This window comes from Tachysurus vachellii, chromosome 2, assembly GCF_030014155.1.
Source record: "Tachysurus vachellii isolate PV-2020 chromosome 2, HZAU_Pvac_v1, whole genome shotgun sequence".
NCBI lineage: Eukaryota > Metazoa > Chordata > Actinopteri > Siluriformes > Bagridae > Tachysurus > Tachysurus vachellii.
Genome location: NC_083461.1, coordinates 7,695,156 through 7,720,514, shown reverse-complemented (window position 1 = coordinate 7,720,514; position 25,359 = coordinate 7,695,156). Strand labels below are relative to the sequence as shown.

Sequence of the window (25,359 nt, the reverse complement as noted above, 5' to 3'; positions counted from 1 at the left end):
ATGTGGAGAGTTATATATGGGGTGAATGTGTGTGTTTGTGTGTTCTGATCAGATGTGTATTCCTTGTATATAGATGGCGAAAGTATAAAGGTGGGCATCGTGGTAGCGTTCCTGTGTTTGCTTTGTGTGGCTATGATTGTCTGTGTTAAGAGGAAGACTCTGGTCAGCCTCTTCATCAATAACAAGAAAAACAACATTGAGAAGTTAAGGTAAAAACGTTAACATTTTTCACATGTGAAAATGTCCATGCTCAGAAATTACTGCGTGTATATAGTAAAAATCTAAATAATTGAAAAGTGTGTTATTTTCTGTATGCTGTTTCAGGTCAGTGGGACCAAGCAGGCTCAGTCAAGGACACACAATTTCAGCCCCAGAGACACAAACACACACCACATGCAGAGCATCGCCTCGTTGTCAAGCTCCAGCCATACCACAAAGTGACAGCATATATAAGGTGTGTATCTGATTCTGTGTGTGTGTGTCTGCGTCTCTGTGTGTGTGCGTGTGTGTGTGTGTTGGCAGATTTAAGCTGTTGTTTATTTGGTTTACTTGCCTCTCTGAATTGCCCTGCAGTTTGCTTACTGCCCTGTTCATAATCATGTTAACCCCGCATTGCTTTTTACTGGAGACGGAGCAGAGCACAAGACAGTTATTAACTGGGTTGTCAGATTAGGCATATTTAAAAATGCTGTGTGGCAACCAAGGTTTTGTTTACCTACAATTAACAGAATTAAAATAAAATAAAGTATAAGTTCAGAGAGTGTCTGTGAGGCACAGAAGCTTTTGTATTGTACAGTAGGATATATTGCAAAGACTGGAAAAGGGAAAGGGGGATTATGGAGTGGATAATGTCCAGACATAAGAAATATGTAGGAAACAAGTTTTTCTCATGCTGAGAAATAGAAGAAAATCTACTCCTTAAACAATGCCATACTGACATTTCTGGGCTGCTTTCAGACATCTTGTGACTGATGAAATGTAGTTTGGCTTGAAATTTTTCTGAGATCTGTAAACCGTGGTTAATGATATTACCCCGAACACAGATGAACAAAGGTACGAGCTGCTAGACTTTATGCTGAAAGACTTTACATTGTTGACTGCATATTATACAGTGTAGCGTCTAACGTTATTCGTGTGTGATTAGACCCTCGACTTCACTTTGTGTGACGTTATGTTGCCACTGATGTCATTGATGCCTCGCCAATGTCTTTGGTCACAAGTTGGTAGCGTTTTTTGAGTCTTGTGTAGTTTGCAAGTTTTTGTGTTTGTATGGTTCTGAGCTCCTATCAGAGACCTGACACAATGAAAATAAACATGCGTACACACACAGACACACACACACAGAGCCAAAACTCCACTCTAATACTCCTTGTCTCTTGAATATCAATGATAGTTATCAATAGTGTACTGTTGTCTTCAGACAACATTCTGCATAAAAGCCAGACAGTGGACAAATAATGTCAAAAAGCTGTCTAGTTTCATTTTGATCATGTTCTGTGTGCCAAGCCTTTGATACATAAGACACACACACACCACACACACACACACACACACACACGCACACACATGCACAGTGGCACAAGAAACCTTAAAAAAAGAAACAGTTGAATTTTTTTGAGTGAGCCCAGCCTTGTTATGAATAATGATGGATCTGCATCACTGGCCCTCTGGGACCTTGTGTGATTTGTGTGTGTGTGTGTGTGTGTGTGTGTGTGGGTCAGTGGTAAAAGCAGGTGGACATAACAACAAAAAATGATGTTTGAACCTTTGCAGCTCTGCTCTGCATTACAGCTTCAGTAGCAACACTGTCCAAATCCAGCTGCCTGTTCAACTTGTAAAAATAATTAAGTGGAGATGTGTTTTGAGTGTGTGTGTGTGTGTGTGTGTGTGTGCATGCATGTGCATGTGTGTATGCATGTGTGTCAGTTAGTCTATGTGCAGGCTCAGACCTTTACTGGAGTTGTATTTTTTGCCTTAGCAGTTGCTGTACAGCTGGTTCTGATTGTGTGTACATGTGTGTTTGTGTGTGTGTGTGTGTGTGTGTGTGTGTGTGTGTGTGTGTGTGTGTGTGTGCGTTGGTAAAAGCAGAGCGAATGTAGGTCTCTTTGATGTCAGCCAAGTGCATATGAGGTCATACTTCAGACAGACTTCACACAAGATGCGCACACACACACACACACACCCACTCACACGCGCGCACACACACACACACAAACACACACAAACACACCTTTCATCTGTATGTGTGCGATGTGAGTATCTTTACATGTGATGCAAATCTAAATTTTGTTTAAAATACAAATGATTTATAATATATATGTATTATTATACCATCTTTCTCTCTCCCGCTCTCTCACTCTCTCTCGCTCTCTCTCGCTATCTCTCTCTCTCTCTCTCTCTCTCTCCACAGCCCCAGTGTTCTCTCCCGGTCTTGAACGCTGTTGTCGCTTCTCACACTCTCCGTGCTCTGCCTCAGTGTCCTCCACTCCACCTGAACCCACTATTACCGTTGCCCTTTGCCCCACCCACCCACCGTGCCCCTCCACCTCCTCTGCCACACACTCCCTCACCCCGCCACAGAGCCCCTCCTGTACCGCACACACTCTCCCACCTCCACACTCCAGCACGAGGAGCCTCCCTCCTCACCTTAAGCTGCCAGAACACCTGCAGGATGGCCATGGTGAGTGCACAAAATACACCAGTATTTGTTTAAACAAATAAAAAAAATAATATATCAGATTTATATCAAACACACATATTTTGTCTTATGTTTTATCTTATATTTTATCCAGTGATAAATATATCTGCTGAGAGGAGTAGCTCTGATCCCCAGGACATAACGATCTTATTCTTTATGTTGTGCACTAGCTACACACTTCAGGTGAATTTTGGTAAGAACAGTTAATTAAAGCTGATTTTAAGATGGGATTTCATGTTTTTCACACTGCAGCCTCATTTACCTGTTTTTGGCTGACAGATGAAGAACTTGATATATTCGTCTGCTGTTTTAACCAACCTACTACTAGCTTTAAGGTTTTGCACATTCAGAGAAGTCAAATATAGATATAAGATATTGGCTATTGGATATTGGTTATTGGAATTGATGTATCGATAAGTCTGATCTCTTTCATCCACAAGGTATTTCCAGTCTCAGATTTGTTTCTGAATGGATGTATTTTATTTCGCCATGTTGTGTAAACGCTTGTGTGTCAGAATCTCTGAAGATCATAAGATGGTTTAAAGTCATGGAGCTCAATGAGATGAACCAAAACTCTCGACCTGTATCTGCATGATTTTATGCATTTCTGCCACATGATTGGCTGATTTGCTGCAGGAAATGTCAGAAACATTATGTGATCTTTTAAAGCAACTGCAGGCTCTGTGATAGAGTAAAGCTGAGTGGGATAGCATTGTCTTTCCTGTGGTGGGATTGGAACGGCTTCATCAGACCTTTATAAAAAGTGTGTGTGTGTGCGTGTGCGTGTGTGTGTGTGTGTGTGCACGCTGTCTGAGTCTGAGCAGATCTGAGCCCAGCAAACACTCCCTGAACAGTGGGGTCAGTGAGGCAGGAAGAAAACTTGAAATGTGATGTGAAAATTCGGTTGAAAAGCTGTGAATAGCTGGTAAAAGGAATGTTGGTGATGTGAACAAACAATCAGCAGCTGGTGTTGGATGGGAAAAAACTCTGTTGTATCATATATACTGAGTCCAACTTGCTGAATGTGAAAAGAATTAAAGTCTAAAGTCTTTTAATCATGCAGGGTTTTGTTTAGTACAGATGGAGCAAAAATTAGATGATAGCTGAAATTATGTTGTCCTTGATATTTAAAATAATAATTTTTATTCCTTTTTGATATTATGTAAGCAATTACTACATGTCATGTTGTAGTGAAAATGGCTTTTGTTTTCTGTAAGAAGGAACTAAGAATGGATAGATGAATAGATGGATAGATGGATGAATGGACAGATGGATGAACAGATGAATGGATGGATGGATGGATGGATGGATGGATGGATGGATGGATGGATGGACGAATGGATGGATTGATGGATGGATGGATTGGCGGAGAGATGGATGAATGGACGGACGGATGGATGGATGGACGGATGGATGGATGGATGGATGGATGGATGGACAGACATATGGCTGGACAGATGGATGGATGGATGGATGGATGGATGGACAGACATATGGCTGGACAGATGGATGGATGGATGGATGGATGGATGGAGTGATGAATGGATGGACGGACGGGTGGACAGATGGATGGGTGCACGGATGGTTGGACGGATAGATGGATGGACAGATAGATGGATGGATGGATGGATGGATGGATGGATGGATGGATGGATGGATAGAAGGATGGGTGATATATCCAAAGTATTTCAGCTGATCCTTCACTTATTCCTGTTGCATTATGACAAAAAAAACTCAGGCTAAATGTCACACAAGCTGACAAGATAAAATTAAATTAAACATAATGACTATATGATACAAAACTAATATAAAACAAAGATAGCAAGGTATGAATGTAAAAGATAATTAATCACTACGGACAGATGACTGTGAGTCAATGTGGAACAAATAGATTCCTAAATAGTATCCAATACAGAATTAGTGTGTTCCAAATCATAGTATGTTGACATGAGCGTCCCAAATTAAAAGGATAGCTTTCTTGTAGACTTTCAAAGTGTGGATCCGTGCACACCTTTTAAGCTAAGACTGGCCAGGAGGAGTCTTGTGACTGTTTGCTTCGACGCATTTTAGACACATTTTAACAAAGTATAAATAAAATGTGGAAAAACAAAGCAAGAGAATTGTAGAAATGAAGAAAAAATTAAATGCAACAAGAAGTTTGTTTAATATGACACGCAACAATGCTTGCTTCCTTTATATGTCATGTAAAGGAGTATGTACTTACCCAGTACTTAAATATTTTTTTGCTACACACTCAAAAGTATGTATTTGTTTCTTCACATTATTTTAGTATAACTATTTACAGACTAATGTAGAAGTTGTGGCCCAAAATATGACCAGAGAGTTGTACATTTGAACATATACTGTATAATAATGTTACATAACCAAACACCCTACATACAGTTTGCATGAGGAAAGTGAAGTGTGTGTGTTTAAGTGTTGTATTGGATTAATAGCGGAGGAAACCACAAATATTTTAAGAGCTCTTCCTCAAGGGCAGAACAGCTGTGCCCCTGTGCATCAAAATGCCCCTGATATAAAACACACTTCCTGGATGTATGCATCTTCATAAAAAAGCACTTTGATATTTTAATAAGATGAATTGTTCACAGTATAATATTCATCATCATAAAAGTTATGATAAAGGATCTTCTCCATGTGTTTAAACACTCTCATTCATTAGAAGCTTTCATGTAAGAACTGACTGTAGATTATTACTTCATTGCCTACAGCAGCAACATGATGGATCACATCCCTTTTCCTTAACAGTGCACTAGAGGTCTGTTAAACGATTGAGTCTATCATCAGGCCCAGTTCTGGAAATTGTTCATTATCAGTTCCCCATGAGAAGATGCCCCCTTTCACCTCACTGCACTCGGTCTGAGTGGTTAGCTGTTCTTCATTCCAGCTGTTTCTTCCTTAAACACACTGTGGAATCTGTGACCGAGCCCCATGTTGGCCAGGGCAATGCAGGGTGTATGAACAGCTGCATGGCAATCAGACAAGAGTGATATGATTGGACTAAGTGGCATAGAAAAGTATTCCTGAGGTGTTGAGTATGAATGGCATAAATAAATAGAAGAGCCACAAACTTTAACACTAAGATGGTTTTTGGTTATGTAAAATGTCCCATTTGTGCTATACACTGACCCAGCAATGCTAATCACTATAAAACAAAACAACATCCGACCACATAACCGGTTATACGCAGCCTGATTGACGATGAGAAACTGAATATTAATCGTGTGAAACACTCCAAAAATATGGAATCAGACTGTGAAATGGTGTATGGATTGTTTAAAGAAAGATTGGATGAAGAACAGATGTGTAGTAGGTAGCAGGCGGTTATCTGTACATCATCTCCTGCCAGTCAATGAGGAACACATGCGAATCACCCTGGCAGAAAGTGGAGAGAAAGTGGGACACAGGAAGGAAGACTCGTATTGAATCTGGATTATACTGTGTTACACCTCCCTCTGGTGGCAGATTTAACATGACTCCTGATGCTGAATCACTTGTGATTTTCTCAGGAGATGGAGAAGCCAAGCCCGCCTCAGAAGCCTTTGCCTGCCGACCCATTAGGACGGAGCTCTAAGCTGGGACGGAACCCAATTGCAACACATCTTCCAGTTCCTGGTTCAGCAGCACCCATCATACAGCCCAACAGGTCAGCACACTGAATTCTACACACGCCGTTCTGTAGACATATATATAAACTCAGATTCAAATTAAAATTTTATTTGTCACATACACAGTCATACTCAGTACCACATGCAGTGAAATGCTTTTTAAAACTGTCCATGTCATAACGATAGAGTCAAATGAAATAAAAATAGAATAGGAATAAAATAAAAACTGGATTAAAAATGATAATAATAATAAAACGTTTAAAATAAAATGAAAATAAATAAATAAATAAAGGGGGGCACGGTGGCTTAATGGTTAGCACGTTCGCCTCACACCTCCAGGGTTGGGGGTTCGATTCCTGCCTCCACCTTGTGTGTGTGGAGTTTGCATGTTCTCCCTGTGCCTCGGGGGTTTCCTCCGGGTACTCCGGTTTCCTCCCCCGGTCCAAAGACATGCATGGTAGGTTGATTGGCATCTCTGGAAAATTGTCCATAGTGTGTGATTGTGTGAGTGAATGAGAGTGTGTGTGTGCCCTGCGATGGGTTGGCACTCCGTGCAGGGTGTATCCTGCCTTGATGCCCGAAGACACCTGAGATAGGCACAGGCTCCCCGTGACCCGAGGTAGTTCGGATAAGCGGTAGAAGATGAGTGAGTGAGTGAGTGAGTAAGTGAGTGAGTGAGTGAGAGTAAATAAATACATAAAAATAAAATGAATTGAATTAGGTAAACAGAAGAGAGGAAAAATAAATGGACAAAATATTTTTCAACAAATCCAGCACATGAATACAATACAATGACTGATGATATACGAATACGAATGTTCAATTTCAAACGTATTCAAACGTATGAGTCACCTACTCAATCGTATACAGTGAATGCAGTGACATGCAAGGACATGTTTTTTAAGACTGTCTACTTTATGAATAGAGAATTCAAAATAGAAATAATAAAAATTAAATTTAGAAGTAAAATGAAATTAAATTAATTGTACAATTAAATGGAACTAGCTGTACATGAGAAAAATGAGAAAAATCCATCATATAAATACAGAGCAATGAGCGATATGGTGATCTAAATGATGTGAATATAGTGTTGCTGTTGAAAATGTTTCCTTCCTATAAAATTGGTACAGGATCCTGTGTAGTATTGTTCTTTTCCATTCTTTGTCCATACAGACCACCTCTTAAGCAGCCCCCTACACTGCCAAAGCATCAGTTCTTCACAGGAATGAAGAAGCCCTGTAGCTGAGACAGAAATCTGTGAGAACTGCAGTTTAATCTGTTTTGCACTATGAAACTCTGCTGGTCCTCATGAACAGTGTGTAACGCTCGTGACGGCTTGACGGTTCGATCCCTCGGTGCTACGCCTCCCTCCTTCTCCGGTGCTATGAGTCAACCCTCAGGTACACATCGTACATTATTTATGTTCATCAAAAGTATTTATTTCTACGTGGTTTGGGACATTTTTGTAGCATTTTGCCCTGATATTGATTGGAACTCCGAATACTATGAGTCGAATACTAGCGTGATTCAGCAGTATGGAGGGAGGCCTTAAAGAGATATAATCTACCCTGTGAAAATAAATTGAAGACTGTAACGTTGGTGCTTTTTATGCTAAAACTGGAACAGAGTTTAGAAAGGAACAGATTTGCTCTGTTGCTGCGTAACATAATGCGTCATAGTCGTAAAATAAGATCGAGAGACTCATCTCAGACCACCATAATGGGAAGGTTTGTGCCTGTAAGTTTATAATAGACTTAGAGAGGAAGTAAAGACAGCTGCGTGTTCCCTCTCATGGCAGTTAGACAATAAACAGTATTCAATTTGATTGTTGAGTCATAATACATAATACACTGGTGTTTTTTTTTCAGTATTATCCCTATCCACTGCATCTGTAGTGTATGTTTGATAACAGTTTATCATTTCAACTCGTTTTCTGGTATTTCACTAGAAACTTACTTATAAAAGGCATTTGTTGAATTCTGTTGTACTTTACAGATGCCCCAACAAATGCCCTTACACCGCTATTAGTAGATTTTTGAGTTACCTTTTTTTTATTTTATTTTCAGTACACATTATTTCTATATATTCTTCAATACAGCATTATATTTTTTTTCACAGTAGACAGCAGTGTGTTGAAATAAAAAAGAACTATGCTACAGAGGCAGCAGACAGAGATTAGGACAGAAATGTTCCAGTGTATGCCTTTAAAATATATATAAAAAAATCCCAGTTATTCAAGCACCATCTTCTTGTCTCTTTACCTGAACGCTCTGGGATTCTTTGCTCTCCTCTAAAATAAAGAGATTTGCTTCATAGGTTATGGATGATGACGGTTAAAGGAGGTGATATTGAGACATTTGCACACCAAGACTAAGTAGGTGAAATGTTTTGTAGTGGGTATTTTTTAGAACATGATCATACAAAAACTTGACATCTGTAGCAAACTGGAGTGTGTATGCAGGGAACTCTTTCAGCTGTGACAGTGTGTGTTTTCACTGAGCCTACATTTATTTGAAATCTAGACAATGTAGAGCCTTATATTTTTTATACATAGCACGTACCATCATGTTACTGTGGCTTGCTTTTGGGTGAAATATGTTGTTTTAAATAAATAGTGGGTGTCAACGGCAGTCACTAGCTTTTATTTTTATGTTTTTTTTACATTTGCTTATAAAAATGGATTACTTCAAGCGATATGTTAGCTATATTTTCACTCATACACTTATATGGCATATACTAATACACCAGTTCAGATTATGATTTAAAGACAGTCTGAGAATCTTTGCAAGTCTAGATTCTTTTTCAGTGGTAATCATGGAGCACTATAGTATGTTAATCATGTTGCTTGTCTTGTTATGCAGTCTGTATTTTCTGTAGTCACTTTTTACCACTTTGTAACCGTCTTTCACTTGTATCGGTATTTCTTCACAGACAAAATATGATACTGATTTTCTTTCTTTTTGCTGAGTGACTGCGAAAGCGAACGTTTTGTACGACAAATCTTTGATAAGTCATATGTTAGGGAGGGGATGGAGGGAGTGTAAATATCTGTGTTTTGATTACAAATTATGAACCAGTGTTAAGTAAAGTTGTCTATGAAAATGATTTTCTGTTGCACCGAGTCTTTTTTTGCATTTGCAGTTTGTGAACTCCACCTCACCTCCACTATTAAATGGATGCTTCTCTGGTATTAAAACATAATGGTGTTATGGTCTTGAGATTTACATCAGTTTAAGGTGAAATATAACATAAATAATGGTGTGTTAGCTGTCATTAAAAACTGATTTTATAAAAAATAAAAAAAATAAAAAATAAAAAAATTTTGTCATCTCTAGAGCTCCAGCAACAAACTGTAATAAAATTCTAAATGAAGAGTACGACATTCACGATGCTTCACATTCAGGTACGTATTTCGCCTCATCCGTACCGTCAAACATGCCAGTGTCTTTCTAACACACATCAACATCTATCACATCGACTACCTAATGAAACGGCTTTACTCAGAATCTAATCAGAATTAGAGAGAATGGGCCGGTAATGTTCACTCTTTAAAGTGATTAATTCTTTTTAATAAAAAGCCTGTCTGCAAAATATTTATGTGATTTATCAGCGCTCTTCATCTTCTCCCCTTCTTAATGGACATGTACACGTAGATTCCCCTACCAGGATTTTACCACTTAACCTTAACTGGACTACAGTAGACAACATATTTTAATAGAAGCAGAAATTAAGACACTTTATTTAACCTCATATATCACACTAAGACAGCTCTAAGTCAGTGTTTGTATGTAAATTTTGTTTGCTATACCACATGATACATGATATCATTCTAATGATAAATCTGAAGGATTATGTATAGCAAAGCCCATACTGTAGATTATATTAGTGTTAATAATAACTAATTCAGGTTATGTGTATACACTGAATGTTGCTCTAAACGTCTACAGTTGTATGTAAAATAATGAAGGCTCAAAAATCAGTGAGAAAAAACATAAACTTTGAGATTATTTCTAATTATTATTGCATTACTGATATAAATTAATTTGCTTCTCATGATCCATCTCATGGTTCTCAAAGTGGGATCCAAAGACCCCCTGATGTTTATGATATATATCAAGGGTGTCCCTGATTTTAACGTCAGTTTTAAGGTTCATGACAATTATGGAGATTATTTTGTATTAGCATCATGGTTAAATATGAAACTCAACGACTTAAAAAACAAACAAAAAACAAAAGCATACATAATATTTCTTGTAATTTAAATGAAACCAGGAAATGCTGTTCATATGCTGCACAGTGGTTTGAACTGATATCTGCATAATTTAAATATTTAATTTTTTTTTTTGCTTTTTTTCAAAATGTAATCTGTGCTATGATAATAATGGTGTCTTTGGAAATGGAAGAGATTTACTTACCCCTGGTTTAATTCACTTAACCCCTTATGGCTGCCACTATAAATGAACCTCACGCGAACACTGACATCGGAGAGAGAACAACACTGTCCAAGCTTCTCCACATGATCAGCGACTGTAACATGAACAGTTTTTTTCTATCCAAATTTATTCCTAGTTTCACTTAATTGAATCTTGTATTTTGAGTTCCTGTCTTTATTTGTTCTTAAAATATGGAAAATGAAGTATCCAACTATGTGTGTAGGACAAGCAGGATATATTTATTTTGTTGTATTTGCTTCTTCTTTGACTTTTTCTTCTTCTTCTTCTTCTTCTTCTTCTTCTTCTTCATTAATTAATTAATTTATTTATTTTATTGAAGATGGTCATGATCTCATCCTGTGTCTGTGAGACTAAATACTTAAAAATATCTAATTGTAATTTTATATCTGAATTCATAACTAGTGTTTTCTAAAAAAGTTTTCAGTTTGAACTTAATAATATTATTAATTTACTATTAATGAAATAATTAAGCGTTAGAAAAGTTAAGGATATGTGATATAATTTATTTATTGAAATATCAAAATAACACAGGATTTGGAAAAAAAAAATCAGTTTACCTTTCCATAATAAGTGTTTATCAATCATCTTGAAAATGATCACATTCTATAACACATGTACACATTATGTCTGTGTTTATATTACTGCATTGGTACATATATATATATATATATATATACGCATTACTGTTTTTTTTATAATCTTATGAATAAAACTAGGTAAAGCTTATATCATTTCTCCTTCCTCGAGACTTTTGGGGTCAGTCAGCTTACTGCCTGATGCTGATCACACCCATGTATATGATGCCATATGAAGTATGTTATGTCACTCTATTTTTCCAACGAAAACAAAATGGTTTGTAACCATTACAGATGAACCATTGTTGGTTTGCAATCATTGTAGTTGATATTGTTTCATTTTCACACCACAAAATAAATGCTACTTAAATGTGTGTGTATATATATATATATATATATATATATATATATATATATATATATATATATATATATATATATTGTATTTCTATCTTTTCAACCATATCCTGGTTTGCTGTTTTATTTGTGTAGATTTTTGTCTAGTTGAAGGACAGACAGTAGAAAGACACACACGCGCGCACACACACACACACACACCCCGGCTTACTAAAAGCTCACTAGTGGAACACACAACGCACCACGTGGGTAGGAGGAGAGCAGCGCGCTCAGTAGTCATGAGACGCTCCGAAAATCTATAAACAACAGTCTGATCGCTTATCCATTATTACAGTCCAACAAAAAAGTATCCAAGAATAACGTCTGAACGACGCGTTCGGACTGTTTCGCGGCAGGAAAATGTTTTTTTCAAGCTTATTTTTGGACACCCAAACAAACGCCGCTACTTTGGCACAGTAAGTTTCTCCAGACGCACTTGTTTGCGCCATGGCGCAGAGCAGTAGCCGCGCTCTCGTCGGAGAAAGTGCGGAAATGAATGAAACGAGTTCTCTGAAGGATTTGGGAGAGCTTGACGAGGATTTCGGTTTTGGAGATGATCTGGAGCTGAACCAGTTTGATGGCCTTCCCTACTCCTCCCGGTATTATAAACTCCTGAAGGAGAGACACCAGCTCCCTATCTGGGAATCGAGACAGGAGTTTATGACCGTTTTAGAAACCAATCAGCTCGTCATCATCTCGGGTACAACAAAAACTGGTAAAAGTACACAGGTACGATGGCTTTTAAACGATACTTTACGTGCCTAGTCTGACTTTTTTATACTGGTGTATTGCTCTTACAACACGTTTGGGCAAATTGGTGGAGAAGGTGCAAGAGCACTTAGTTAATGCGCTCACGTTCAAGCAGCCAATCACGTGGCAGCAGACAAATGCATACAATAATACAGATACAGGTCAAGACCTTTAGTTAATGTTCACATTAATCATCAGAATAGGGAGGAAATGTGATCTCAGTGACTTGGAGAGCTAGTTAGTGATTAGTTGGTGCATTTCAGGAACTGCTGTTCTCCTGGTATTTTCACACACAGCTAATATCTACAATTTACACATAATAGTGTAAAAAAAAAACAAGCAAGCAAAGTGAGCTGAGATTCTGAGGCTAAAGGCTGAAACATCTTAATGATGAGAAATTCATCACAGAAAGCACAACATGTCAGACCTTGAAACGGAAAGGCTACTGCAGAAGGAAAAGGACCACAATCCGATCCTGTCTGCCTCAATCAGGTATACGAGGCTACGGTGGGGACAAGAACACCATAATGGATAGGTGAAGATTAGAAAAATACCAGTCAGTGTTTATTCAAACTTCAGCTGTCTAATTTAGTGAGTCTGCGCCCACTGACTGGTGTGGACGCTGAACTGAACATCGAGGATGGATGGTTCTGTAGGACAGGGTAGTGTTTTCAGAATATCTGATTTTATCTTTGAAGCAAAGTGAATTGTTATCATGATAATTATATGATTTATTCACTCTACAGATCTAGTAGGTCGAAGGTCTATAGTGCTCAGCTGATTTTGCTACATTGGTTAAAATCTCCATGAGTTAGACATGACTCATTAAGTCTGGATGAATTTTCAAACAGTAATAGACTTTGCAGAGATGGGATTTGTGCTTGAAATGACTGTTACATGGATATTATCTTTGTGGTCAGAGTATTGCAAGAACTGGTACATGAAAGACATTCTTGGAATCAAATTTCCACTCAATAAACCCTTATTTGTCCCATGTTAAGTGTCTGACTGACCGCAGAGCATGACGAAGGCTTCGTATGTGCCTTGCGTGTGCGTTGTTATCAAGAGGTGAGCTAATAATGGGCCACTAAATATATAAACTATACACTGCACTGCTATTGGGAGCACGGTGGCTTAGTGGTTAGCACGTTCGCCTCACACTAGTGTGTGGAGTTTGCATGTTCTCCCCGTGCCTCGGGGGTTTCCTCCGGGTACTCCGGTTTCCTCCCCCAGTAAAAAGACATGCATGGTAGGTTGATTGGCATCTCTGGAAAATTGTCCCTAGTGTGTGATTGTGTGAGTGTGTGTGCACTCCGTCCAGGGTGTATCCTGCCTTGATGCCCGATGACGCCTGAGATAGGCACAGGCTCCCCGTGACCTGAGGTAGTTCGGATAAGCGGTAGAAAATGAGTGAGTGAGAGTGCACTGCTATTTACTATTTCAAACACACTCTTTGACCCTGAAGATGTGGGTCAGCCTGAGCTCAAGATAGATCTGATTTGCACAAATAAGCACATTCCAGTTGGAAATGCCAGACTGGTTCTGATCATCAGCTGAGGCTTGTTAAGGATTTACTTTTGAAAACATGCAAAGCAAACAAAATAAAGTTAGCCTCAGATTTGTGACTTGTACAAATAGGGCAGACTGTTTGTACATAAAATATTTCACAATATATTTGCAAACCTCTTAATGATCTTAGCACTGACATGTATTATTAACATAATATTAGATACATTTATTTGGAGTCAGTAGAGCTTTTTTTATTCCTGAATTTTACATGCACTCCAAACCAGTGTTGAAGCATTTCATACACTGTATAGTAACAGCACTAGATTTATAAAAATTAACCAACGGTTTAATGCTATTTAGTGTTTAATAATGTCTGTAATATAATAGAAATGGCCATTTATTACGGAACCATGGAGTTCCTGAGCTTATGTTAATCCATGGTTTTGTAGGACGCTTTGGTTGTGTTATATTCTGAGATTTATAGATTGGTGGTTCTTAAACTTAGCTGTAAAGCATAGGCTGGGATTCTGTGTTCTTATATTTACGATTAAGTTCTTTGTCTGTTTGATGGATTACGTGCATTGAATTGGGTTTAATTCAAATCAAAACAACATTCATTCGTTCATTTTCTACCACTTATCCGAACTACCTCGGTCACGAGGAGCCTCTGCCTATCATCGGGCATCAAGGCAGGATACACCCTGGACGGAGTGCCAACCCATCGCAGGGCACACACACACACTCTCATTCACTCAAGCAATCACACACTACGGACAATTTTCCAGAGATGCCAATCAACCTACCATGCATGTCTTTGGACCGGGGGAGGAAACCGGGAATCAAACCCCCAACCCTGGAAGTGTGAGGCGAACGTGCTAACCACTAAGCCACCGTACCCCCCCAAACAACACAACATAGTAAATATATATATGTACAGTATAGTTGTTAATCTGGACCTACAGTGCAGGAATAACAAGCTCTATGTATTATTAGCTGGAATATTGACTGCTGTGTCAATAGCTGAATATTTGGATTGTCTTATTTATTTTGTTTCAGTCTTCGCACATAATAGAGAACCTTTCAACTTTCCTCAGTTTAGGTTTTCACATTGTGTCTCATGACCTGGCACCCGGAGTGAACCTGAAGCAAAATGTAGAGTAAATCAGGAAATCCATACAGTCAAAGTACATCTACTCCAGAATGCCATTTGAGTCCCACCAACTATGAAACCTTACCCCTCATGCAATGCTGACTTTTGACCCAAGAGTCCTTAATCAGCAGATTATTGTATGGATTTCCAATGCAGGATAACTGTTTTAACTAGGATGGATATCCACTATCACCGTGTAAAATGAATGGAGTTTTGGTGAATTGTACCTTGACCCTTGTGAGCACACATGTCCCAGTGCTCACACAACTAAAGTGCTCTCACAAACGTTGCACTACACTTTTGTCAGCACACCATGATTGTAAACACCTTTTAACATCTTTTCTTGGCAGTTTTGTAGCATTGTTAATGACCAGACATTCCGATACTGATCTGTGGTCTGAGGTTTCTTTTTAAATGTCGTAATTCTTTGTGTTTTTATCAGGTTCCTAGCATTGTAGAATGATTCTGTAGCTTTTCCTCATTATAATTTTGCACAAAGCACAGTTTGCATTGCATTGACCATTAAGCATGAAATATGTCCTGTCATTTCTGTTTACTAGCATGGTGACATACAGTACTGCACACTACGCTTAAGTCACATAGTATTACATGGTATCAAGTATCACAATAATGGACTAATACCTGATATCAGAACACCTGTCTGATCCCCTGGCTTGATTTTAGTCCTGATGCATAACAGCCTCTTATAAAGAAGTTATAAGATTTTTTGGTCTGATACCCTGTAAACAAGCCTATGGCCTTAAGGTGTATCCGACTGAACAAGTGTGTGTTTGGTGGATAGGTTCCGCAATGGTGTGCAGAGTTCTGTCTGTCAGCACAGTACCAGCATGGTGTCGTGGTGTGTAGTCAGATCCAGAGACAGCAGGCTGTCGATTTGGCCCTGCATGTAGCTGATGAGATGGATGTCAATATTGGCCATGAAGTGGGCTACAGCATTCCACTGGAGAACTGCTGCTCCACTGACACTATTCTCAGGTAAAACATGATTTTTTTCTTACATAATGACAAGAATGACTAGTGAATGACGGTGAAGATCATTGGGGAATAAGTTTGTCTGTTCGTACATTTTATATTTTTGTTAAATAACTAACATGATCTGTATCAGTACATGCAAAATTTTTAATAATGTAACAAGCGTGGAATTCTAATTCAAACTACTCTGAACCCAATTTTAGATTATTAACACGCTCATGTCCGCTGTAGGTACTGTACTGATGACGTGCTGCTGAGGGAGCTGATGTCCGACCCGTTACTGGAGCACTATGGAGTGGTTGTGATTGATCAGGCTCATGAGCGCACCGTGAGCACAGACCTCCTTATGGGTCTGCTTCGGGAAGTGCTTCTGCAGCGTGCAGAGCTTCGGGTGGTGCTGTTATCTGTCCTGCCAGCTTCTCACACTCTCCTCACACACTTTAGCGGTGCAGCTTACCTGCACGTCGAGGCATCGCGCTCACCTCAAGTCCTTCACAGCAGCCGAGAAGGTACAGACAGCTTCTGCGCAGCTCTGAGACTTATCCTGGAGGTGCACCGGACCAAAAAGCCCGGGGACATCGCCGTGTTCCTCGCTTCAGAGCAGGTCCTGCTGCTGATCATCTCTTGTATTTATGATTGAAAAAGGAAAAGATTGCTGATTGGCAGCAAATAAGATCATTTTCTTATCCAATTTAGTACGTTAACTAGGATTTTAAGCATGACAGGCAGGCCAGATAATAGACCACATTAACTACGATCCATTTTTTTTTATTGTATTATGTGCACTCTAGGGCTGCATAATATTGTCTGGAACAAAGAGTAGAATTAATTTATTCAGTATTATGATTTTCAGCTAATAGCAGATTTATTTCCCTTTATCATATTGATTTTTGTAGTTGATGTAAATTACAATTGTATATTAACATAGAAAGTATTTGACGTGTTTTTTTTTTTTTTTTTTTTTACTCACATTGATTTTAAATGCAAACCATTAGATGCAGAATAACTAGTAAATCAAATACATCAACCAAATACACGTATAACCAAAAAAGACAGTTTAGACATATAAGCGGGAAACTTGTTTTAGCCAAACTCTAGTTACTTCACAGTTTCACACGACTAAGGAAACTGTTTTGCACTTCTCGGCCACCGTAGATATCAGACTGTGTACTTGTTTGTTTTTAGGATGTAGGGTGTGCCTGTAGTCTTCTGGCTAAAGAAGCATCCAGGTTGAGCAGTAATCTTGGAGAGCTGGTGCCAGTGGCAGTATGCCCAGGCCATGCTGGGATCTGTCCTCCAATCACACAGCACCAAAAGAGAGGCAGGAGGGTCTTTCTGTCCTGCAGTCAATCTGAAGACATGTTTTGGTCGGTGGACACGGTCAGTTTTGTGATTGACGCTGGAGTCGAGAAAAGATTTGTAAGTCGTGAAAGTCTGATGAGAATGCCTGGCTTACTGTCTTGTATTTATTACACAATTGCACTGGGAAAAATTTAGATTGTCATTTTAATATGATTTTTTTTTTTTGTTGTCAACATTAGCTTTATAATCAGAAAAAGTTACTGGAAAAATGGCTAGTTATGGCAAGCAAATTAAAAATCTCCTTCTTTAGCTTTAATGACAGCCTGACATTTGCCTCATGAATAAATATTGAAGTACAGCTGAAAATCTAAATGTGATACAGTGCATCTGCCTGTTGCTAATGTTTTAACTCCATCATTTAATGTCACTTGGGTATTTTGCAGGTGTATAACCCACGGTTGCGAGCCAGCTCTGAGGTGATCAGACCCATCAGTCGATGTCGAGCAGAGATCCGTAAACAGCTGGCTGGATCAGCAGGTGAGCAGGCGGTTTTTCAGCTAAACCAGTGACACCACACAGCGGTACTTACAAAAACAATACAAGCTCCTTATTTAAGTATCAATTTGCCAACACTTTGAATGGTCCTAAATCCTACTTAATACCGGTTTAGTGATTTCTGTCTATTAAGATTGATTATGTAATTATTTATGCACGAACAGGGAAGTGTTTCTGCCTGTACCCTGAGGAGACAGAACTCTGTGCTGAGATTCCTGCTCGGATCCTAGAAGCAAACATCACCTCGGCTGTGCTCTTCCTCAAGAGGATGGAGGTGGCTGGAATTGGGCGCTGCGACTTCATCAGCAGGCCGGGTCAGACATGAAGGCTGCAAGTGTCTAAAGCACCTGAGTTTAATATTACATTCATTAAGAATGCAGTTTGAGCCGGGAGCGATTTTGAGAAATATTTGAAAATAACATGAACACATGAGAACATAAAAGAGAACATTTTTACTAGAGAGGAACAGATCACAAAGCTGTCATACAATGCAGAGTATGTGTTGTGTGTGTGTGTTTAGTTTTTTTAAGCTCTGTGTCATGGTGCTGGTGTTTAGCGATGCGTGCTCACTGTTGTGACAGCGCTAATCAGTTCATTGTTCTGAAGCTTGAGCTCGGCTGAAGTGCTGAGCTCACGATCACTGGTGAACACAATGAATAGGAAGAGAGGGTTCAAGCAGAAGGACATGGGATTAACAATGTTTTAAGGAACATGCATAAATAACTGATCGTATTTGTTTATTAAAGCCCAACTTTTTACTTTTATACAAGGTTTATTCACGTTGACAAACCCTTTATTCACATAAACATGGATTCTGTAGAAAAAATGACAACTGTAATGTCATGATTAGTTGTGATAATATGCACTAAACACTATTATGCAGATAAAAGGCTACTTTTAATCTAATTACATCTTATCATTATTATAAAAGATTCGATCTTATCGTCAAATATCAAATTATTTTGCTTTATGAACTTATGCAATCTATCATAAATTGATGAAAATGTCTCCTGCTGTTTTCTTAAGATCCTGAATGCTTGATGCAAGCTTTAGAAGAGCTGGATTATCTTGCAGCTTTGGATGATGATGGAAACCTTTCTGAGATCGGGATCATAATGTCCGAGTTGCCTTTAGACCCTCAGATGGCTAAAGCTCTGTTAGCGTCATGCGAGTTTGATTGTACCAGTGAGGTGCTAACCATTGCAGCCATGTTAGCAGGTACAGAAATTGAAACTTCATGATCAGAAATAATAAGTAGTAAGTCTAGTATTCTAGCTGCATTTCTCAGTAAGCTTTTAAGGTCTGACTGGGGATTAGAATGAGAAGATTAGTCTAAAAACCACTGCCAGTTGGACCTGGTCCAGGTTCAGGCAGATGCGGGACATTGTTTGGGAGCACTGTTGTAGCATTTAGTATAAATCTGTTCATGCTGTAAATATTGAGGCAATACTATAATAAACATATTAATTTCTGATGTATTTTTATTATACAGCGTAATATGTGTAGAACATTTCTTAGGCAATGTAAGATTTTTATTTCAGTTTTATTTTAATACTGATAAAATACCTAGTGCACCCCATTGTGCATTTTTTTCCTCCAGCTCCAAGCTGCTTCCTAGAGCCTCCTGTTGGCATGGAAACAGAAGCGATGCTGTGTCACATGAAGTTGTATCATCCAGAGGGAGACCACTTCACTCTGATCAACATCTACAATACTTATAAGTCCAGTCAGAGAGAGCCATGTGAGTGGACTTACTCGTGTCCAAATCCTCTTTTAATGCTTGAAGTAATGGATTCAGCAATTGTTGAATCTGTTAAATAATTTCAATTACATCTTGAACAAGGGGCACAGTTGGGGCACAGTGGTGCAGTGGGGAACATTGCTGCTTTACTGCTCCAGGGTTCACACTAAAGTCTGGATCTCGGGTTATTGTTAGTGTGGAGTTTTGGGTTGGGTTTGCTCTGGGTTCTTCATGCTGATAGGTGGGTTTGTCCACACTAGAGGGTGACGCAGGAGTGGATTTTCAAACCTCTCCTGTCCCACTCCCAAAAAAAAATTCCCGTCCCATCCCAATCACGCAAAAAAAAACTGGGGAAAATCCCATCCCGTGACTCGTGGGAATCCTGAAAAAATGTCAGCTTCTAGAAGTGAGCCCGACAGAGTAATTTTTTTCCCCCCAGAGTAATCGTTGCAGTCTGAGTTTTGGGTCTGACTCCATTTTTAATTTTTGCGGTTTCTAGAGCAAAAGAGCAAAAAGCAAAGCAGCAAAAGCAGGGTTCAATCAGGGACCCAGGCAGTCCTTTTATGTGGAACAGGTGGAGATTATAACCAATCGGAGCCTTTCTTCTATTAACTCTGGAACTGCCTTCCTGAAACACATGACATGTACAAGAAACACCAGAGGGCAGCACAGAAATAAAACAAAAGACTGGAGGTCAACAACATTTACAGCATTTATCAGACACTCTTATCCAGAGTAACTTACATTTTTTTATTTCAGTTTATACACCTGAGCAATTGAGGGATAAGGACCTTGCTCAGGGGCCCTGTAGTGGCAGATTTGTGGACGTGGGATTCGAACCAATGACCTTCCGATCAGTAGTCGAATCATGTACATGATTGCTATGTTTTGCTGTACCAGATTTCACACAGGAGAAGTGGTGTCAGGATTACTTTCTTTGCTGCGCGGCTCTACAGACTGCAGACGCCATAAGGGCCGAGCTCACTGACATTCTGAAGAGACTGGAGCTCCCGATCTCCGCACCAGCCTTCGGCACCAAAACCAACACATTCAACGTCAAGAGAGCGCTGCTGGCTGGGTTCTTCATGCAGGTAGATTTATTCTTCCAGAGAAATTGGAGCAAATCTATTTAAACATGCTCATCATGCCAGTTTATTAAACCAACATTTAAGGTCATGTTGAATAAACCATTGTAGAAAGGACATTATTTTCAGTAACATTATTTACTGTTAGTGTCACAAAATGACTGAGGTTCTTAGGGAGTTTTTCCTTGCCACCATCACCTCAGCCTCACTCATTAGGAATAAATGCTAGATGCTAATATGAATTTAATTGTAATTTTTTTTTCATATTTATTCTCCTTCTATACTTCTATAAAGCTGCTTTGAGACAATGTTAAGTGTTAAAAGTGCTATACAAATAAAAGTGAATTGAAGTGACATGAAATATGCCTTTACTACATAAATTGCTTTAAAGATTCAATATCAAGAAGGAATTAGTCTCACATTTATGCCGCACTGTATCATCTGTGTTGGTCAGGTTGCTCGTGATGTGGATGGCTCTGGGAACTATTTCATGCTGACCAATAAGCATGTGGCACAGCTTCACCGTCTGTCAGCTTATGGGGCCAAAGCGCACAAACTTGGCCTGCCTGAGTGGGTGCTGTTTCACGAGTTCACACTCAACAGTGGAAACTGTATCCGTACCATCACACAAATCTCACCCATGGTGTAAGTTCATAAATAATTATTTTCCTTTTCCTGTTGAAATGTCATTTTGGGGTCTTGCCAGTGACTTAAACCGGTTAGATCATTTGTTCAGGTTTACTCACCAATCAAAATAAATGAGCTTCAGCAAAGCAAAAAAATGTAGTATTCACTACATTGTACTCATAATGACCCTTAGTGCATACACTGAAATGCTAGAAAGGTCTGACTCAATGAGCTTGAGTGGGAGTCACTGATTCAGACTCAGACTCCTGAGCATCAAGTCTGGCATACATGTAATTACAAATATAACCATTTCGCCACAATATTAAAGTAACATCTAAATATATGCATAATGTAAATCTATGCTTAAGAAGAAGAATTCTGAGTTCTCTCAGGAGCCACTGAACAAAAGAAGTGATTCACGGCAGTGATTCAATCTTGTTTGTTTGTTTGTTTAGGTTCACGGAAATGGCACCACAGTATTTCTTCTCCAACCTGCCTCCTAGTGAGTGTAAGGAGCTTTTGCAGCATATTTTGGACAACAAGGTGGTAGGGAGTAATAAGAGCAGACAGAAAATTCAGTCTGTTATAACAGACACAACAAAAGGAGAGGAGTCTCAGTCTTTTGACAGATGTGTGATCCAGTAATATTAATGCACAGGCTTTAGTCTAGACTCTATTGTAGTCTAACACTTTGGAACTGGGACAGATATGCTTCACTGTGTTAAGTCTTTGATCCTTTCATTTTTACTCATAACAAAAACACTACCCTGGAATAAAATGTTGGGTGAATGATGATTCGATTCTAATGATCAGCCTCAGAAACTTAAAGATGTAATAATATTTCAAATGGATAGAAATGTATTTTCTGTTCCTTTCAAATGATACAGATTTCAGACCAATAAACTTACACTGAGACAAACTGTTTAGTTATGAAAAGGTGCAGCCAGTTATTTTGGTTTGTGGTTAGCTGATGTCTTTCTACTGCTTGCTCTGTCTGCACACCTCTACATGTGTGATCTAAACTTGTTTAAGACCAACAGAGGCTTTTAAGAACACACACATCATATGTTATGCGATAATATGCAAATAGTCAACAATCAATTCCAACCAACTCAGTAATCTTGGTAAAATGTGTTTAATTGAAGACATTCAGCAGACTGTGAGGTCCTGATGGATTTTCTCAGCACCGAGCTCGCTTGTAGGTGCCGAGCCTGGCTGTGTCCACACACTAGTCCCTCACTGTCTTTAACAAGGGTGTGTTATAAGGGGATGACAGACTTGGACACGTAAGGCTGAAGAGGAAGTGTGGCTTGTTGTGTTCAGATTGTGAGATAGTCCCTTAGCTTGTCCATAATTACAGGCATTCTCTCCATGGGAATCAGACACACTGTCCGGAAGGGTTTCATAGGTACGTCGTCGAATGACCATCGTCCTGAGTGACACGAATCAGCTTCCTCCTGGACCGAGTAGTGAAACTTCACCACGGCTTGCTGTGATTGACAGACAACAAGTCATTAGAGTCACAAGGTGAATAATGTACAGATATAAGCTGTCTGCATTGAAAAATGTGACTGGATGTTATCTTTCTGTACCTCGTAAAAGAACTCCTCCTCTGCATTGACGAACATGGGCATGTCTTTGGCAGGTCCTCGTGCCGGGATGCTCTTCTTGGCCTCCTGGCATGTTTTGCTGATCAACAAACAGTAGTGACATTTCCCACTGGGTTTATTGGTCCTCTGTGCTTCAGACATCTCCTCACTGTCCAAACAGTTAAACATATCCAATCACTTTTATAGATTATCTACATCATATACAGTTCAATGGTGCTATTGAGGGGAAAAAAATAAAAAATTACATTTAGCTCAAATGTAGATGATCAGCCATAACATTTTACACTAGAATGACAAGGCTAACATTTAATAATACTGGGAATTTATATATATTTGGAAAAAGAAAAGTATGTTGGGCAGAAAATAAATATTGGTATCGATTTTGAATATGGATATTTATCAACATTTAACTGGCAACACATTTACATCAAATAAAAGAATCAAAACCTCATTGTTGAGCATTTAAAATAAATTTAAATCAGATGTTATTTTCCCCCAAACAATCCATTAATATTATTATATGAAGCTGATCAAAAGCATAAATTTTAGTCGCTTCAATTTCAAGGTGTTATTTGCAGTTTTTTAAAGGGTTTCTAGACCTGTATACATTTTAATCACAATTTTCTAATCAAAACATTAGCTCAAAATAATGTATTGGATTCCATCCACTTCCTTAAGGAAAGGAGCAGCATGTAAATCTGGCCACATGAATGCTCTGAATACTCACAGCAGTTGTGTGTAGAGGGGTAGGGCAATCTGTGGGGGGACGTTGATAAATCGCTCACTGAGCAGCAGTCCAACATTCTTAGACATGTCCTCTATAACCTGCTGAAACTGCTCCTGCACAGCAGCTGAGCACACCTTCTCACACTGCCCCAAAACCAGCTCCTTAATCTGCTCCACACACTCCATACCCTGTTCAACACAAACATGTATTATGAATATAAAATACTCCAAATTGGTTTAAGAGAAAATGAAGATTTTTTTTTATGTACTTCACGTGCTGGTATTCTACCTTTCTGTCAGTTAGATTTATAATACTGATAAACCCAAAGACTTCATCTGGATCCTCGTTGTCACTGTCATCAGGCACCTCAGCTTGCTGCAAACAAAAACACAAACGCAGCATGAACTCACAAATAAGACATTCATTTCATACTAGGACCACCTCACAGTGAATAAAACCCTAAACCACTGTTTTTCCTCACTCTTATTACTGAAAACACTTGAATTATCACAATTTTTCAGCAGTCAGAAACTAACACGATTACATTTTATCAATTTCGATCGACAGAAAACATCCTTTCACAAAGTACAACGAAGTCCAAGTCTACAAATTGTGTTTAAACAATAGCCATACATCATAGATAGATAGATAGATAGATAGATAGATACATACATAGAGAGAGAGATGATAGAGATTAGACGATAGAGAGACAGATATATAGAGATAGATACCACACTACTACTTCTATTAACACAAAAGTTCAATAAGCAATTCTTTAAAATAATTTCATGTAAAATATGAAAAATGTCTCACCCTGATGACGCTGCCTATGTGGTTTTGCTGGATGATGACGTCAGTGAGCTCCGAGATGTTCACGTGCGCCTTCAGGAAAAGCTAGAGAAATAATGTTATCTTAGCTATCGACAAATTGTCAATTTCGGATATATATATATATATATATATATATATATATATATATATATATATATAGTTATGTATTCACTATACATGTAAATAAACTAAATAGGTGTTTAATGTAGATTTACCTGCTGCAGTAGTTTCTTAATGCCATTAAAATCGTGGTCAGATATCGTGTGGGCTTCAAAATCCACCACAACTTCCTAAAAACAAATGTTTTCACAAATGTTATAAAATACTCATTATTTAAACAACAAAAACACTAACTAGGTTGTTTATTAGCAGTGTTGACGTTAGCTAGCAAAGCAGCAGCGTGTCAACATTAAACTGATCAATTATGGACATTGTTGATAACTTTTACCTCGTTTATTTCTTCTTCTGAATTTTCACTCTCCTCTCCGGAAACCTCTAATCCTTCATCCGAGCTGTCGTCGCTAACTGCAGGATTTTCTCCGCTTCCAATCGCTCTTCTTTTCGCAGATGAAGCCATGCTGGAAGACAAGCTACAACACACGCTGAAAGACTGGGTGAAGTTAACACACGTTGATTTATGTTCAAGGTAAACTGTCTTTCATTAGCTACCATTACGGCTCTATATCTTATGTATTTTCTATTGCACGTGACCGCTGAGTGGAGCCAA

The 25,359-nt window shown here is 38.8% G+C and overlaps 3 protein-coding genes across 3 annotated transcripts in view; 2 read left to right on the top strand and 1 right to left on the bottom strand.

The window, feature by feature from the left end:
• The window catches only part of LOC132862942 (disintegrin and metalloproteinase domain-containing protein 12-like), a 96,419-nt gene extending 86,987 nt beyond the window's left edge, over positions 1-9,432 (top strand). Inside the window, exons 19-23 of the mRNA XM_060895363.1 lie at positions 74-209; positions 325-454; positions 2,411-2,680; positions 6,229-6,365; positions 7,501-9,432. Coding sequence (XP_060751346.1) covers positions 74-209; positions 325-454; positions 2,411-2,680; positions 6,229-6,365; positions 7,501-7,573 — 746 coding nt within the window. The 3' untranslated portion in view covers positions 7,574-9,432. The remainder of the gene's footprint in view (positions 1-73; positions 210-324; positions 455-2,410; positions 2,681-6,228; positions 6,366-7,500) is intronic.
• Positions 9,433-12,031: 2,599 nt separating this feature from the next.
• dhx32a (DEAH (Asp-Glu-Ala-His) box polypeptide 32a) lies at positions 12,032-22,131 on the top strand. The gene is made up of 11 exons (XM_060895260.1): positions 12,032-12,481; positions 15,964-16,157; positions 16,386-16,758; positions 17,340-17,573; positions 17,900-17,993; positions 18,176-18,325; positions 19,038-19,229; positions 19,612-19,752; positions 20,653-20,843; positions 21,292-21,482; positions 21,920-22,131. Exons 1-11 carry the CDS (start codon positions 12,200-12,202, stop codon positions 22,107-22,109), a joined length of 2,232 nt encoding a protein of 743 aa, XP_060751243.1. The 5' UTR covers positions 12,032-12,199; the 3' UTR covers positions 22,110-22,131.
• Positions 22,132-22,583: 452 nt separating this feature from the next.
• bccip (BRCA2 and CDKN1A interacting protein) lies at positions 22,584-25,302 on the bottom strand. The gene is made up of 7 exons (XM_060895336.1): positions 25,081-25,302; positions 24,848-24,922; positions 24,615-24,695; positions 24,090-24,176; positions 23,802-23,989; positions 23,057-23,222; positions 22,584-22,954 (listed from the first exon to the last, which is right to left on the bottom strand). The coding sequence occupies exons 1-7, from the start codon at positions 25,207-25,209 to the stop codon at positions 22,784-22,786; spliced, it is 897 nt and encodes a 298-aa protein (XP_060751319.1). The 5' UTR covers positions 25,210-25,302; the 3' UTR covers positions 22,584-22,783.
• Between the last annotated feature and the right edge of the window lie 57 nt (positions 25,303-25,359).

Bases quoted from the DNA above. Each gene is read 5' to 3' on its own strand.
- dhx32a (XM_060895260.1), top strand. From the start codon at position 12,200: ATGGCGCAGAGCAGTAGCCGCGCTCTCGTCGGAGAAAGTGCGGAAATG. The intron at 17,994-18,175 runs GTGAGCAGGCGG...ATGCACGAACAG, and splicing joins ACAGCTGGCTGGATCAGCAG to GGAAGTGTTTCTGCCTGTAC. The intron at 20,844-21,291 runs GTAGATTTATTC...TGTGTTGGTCAG, and splicing joins TGGCTGGGTTCTTCATGCAG to GTTGCTCGTGATGTGGATGG.
- bccip (XM_060895336.1), bottom strand. From the start codon at position 25,209: ATGGCTTCATCTGCGAAAAGAAGAGCGATTGGAAGCGGAGAAAATCCT. The intron at 24,696-24,847 runs GTAAATCTACAT...TTATTTCTCTAG, and splicing joins TTAAGAAACTACTGCAGCAG to CTTTTCCTGAAGGCGCACGT. The intron at 22,955-23,056 runs GTACAGAAAGAT...TGTCAATCACAG, and splicing joins AGGAGGAGTTCTTTTACGAG to CAAGCCGTGGTGAAGTTTCA.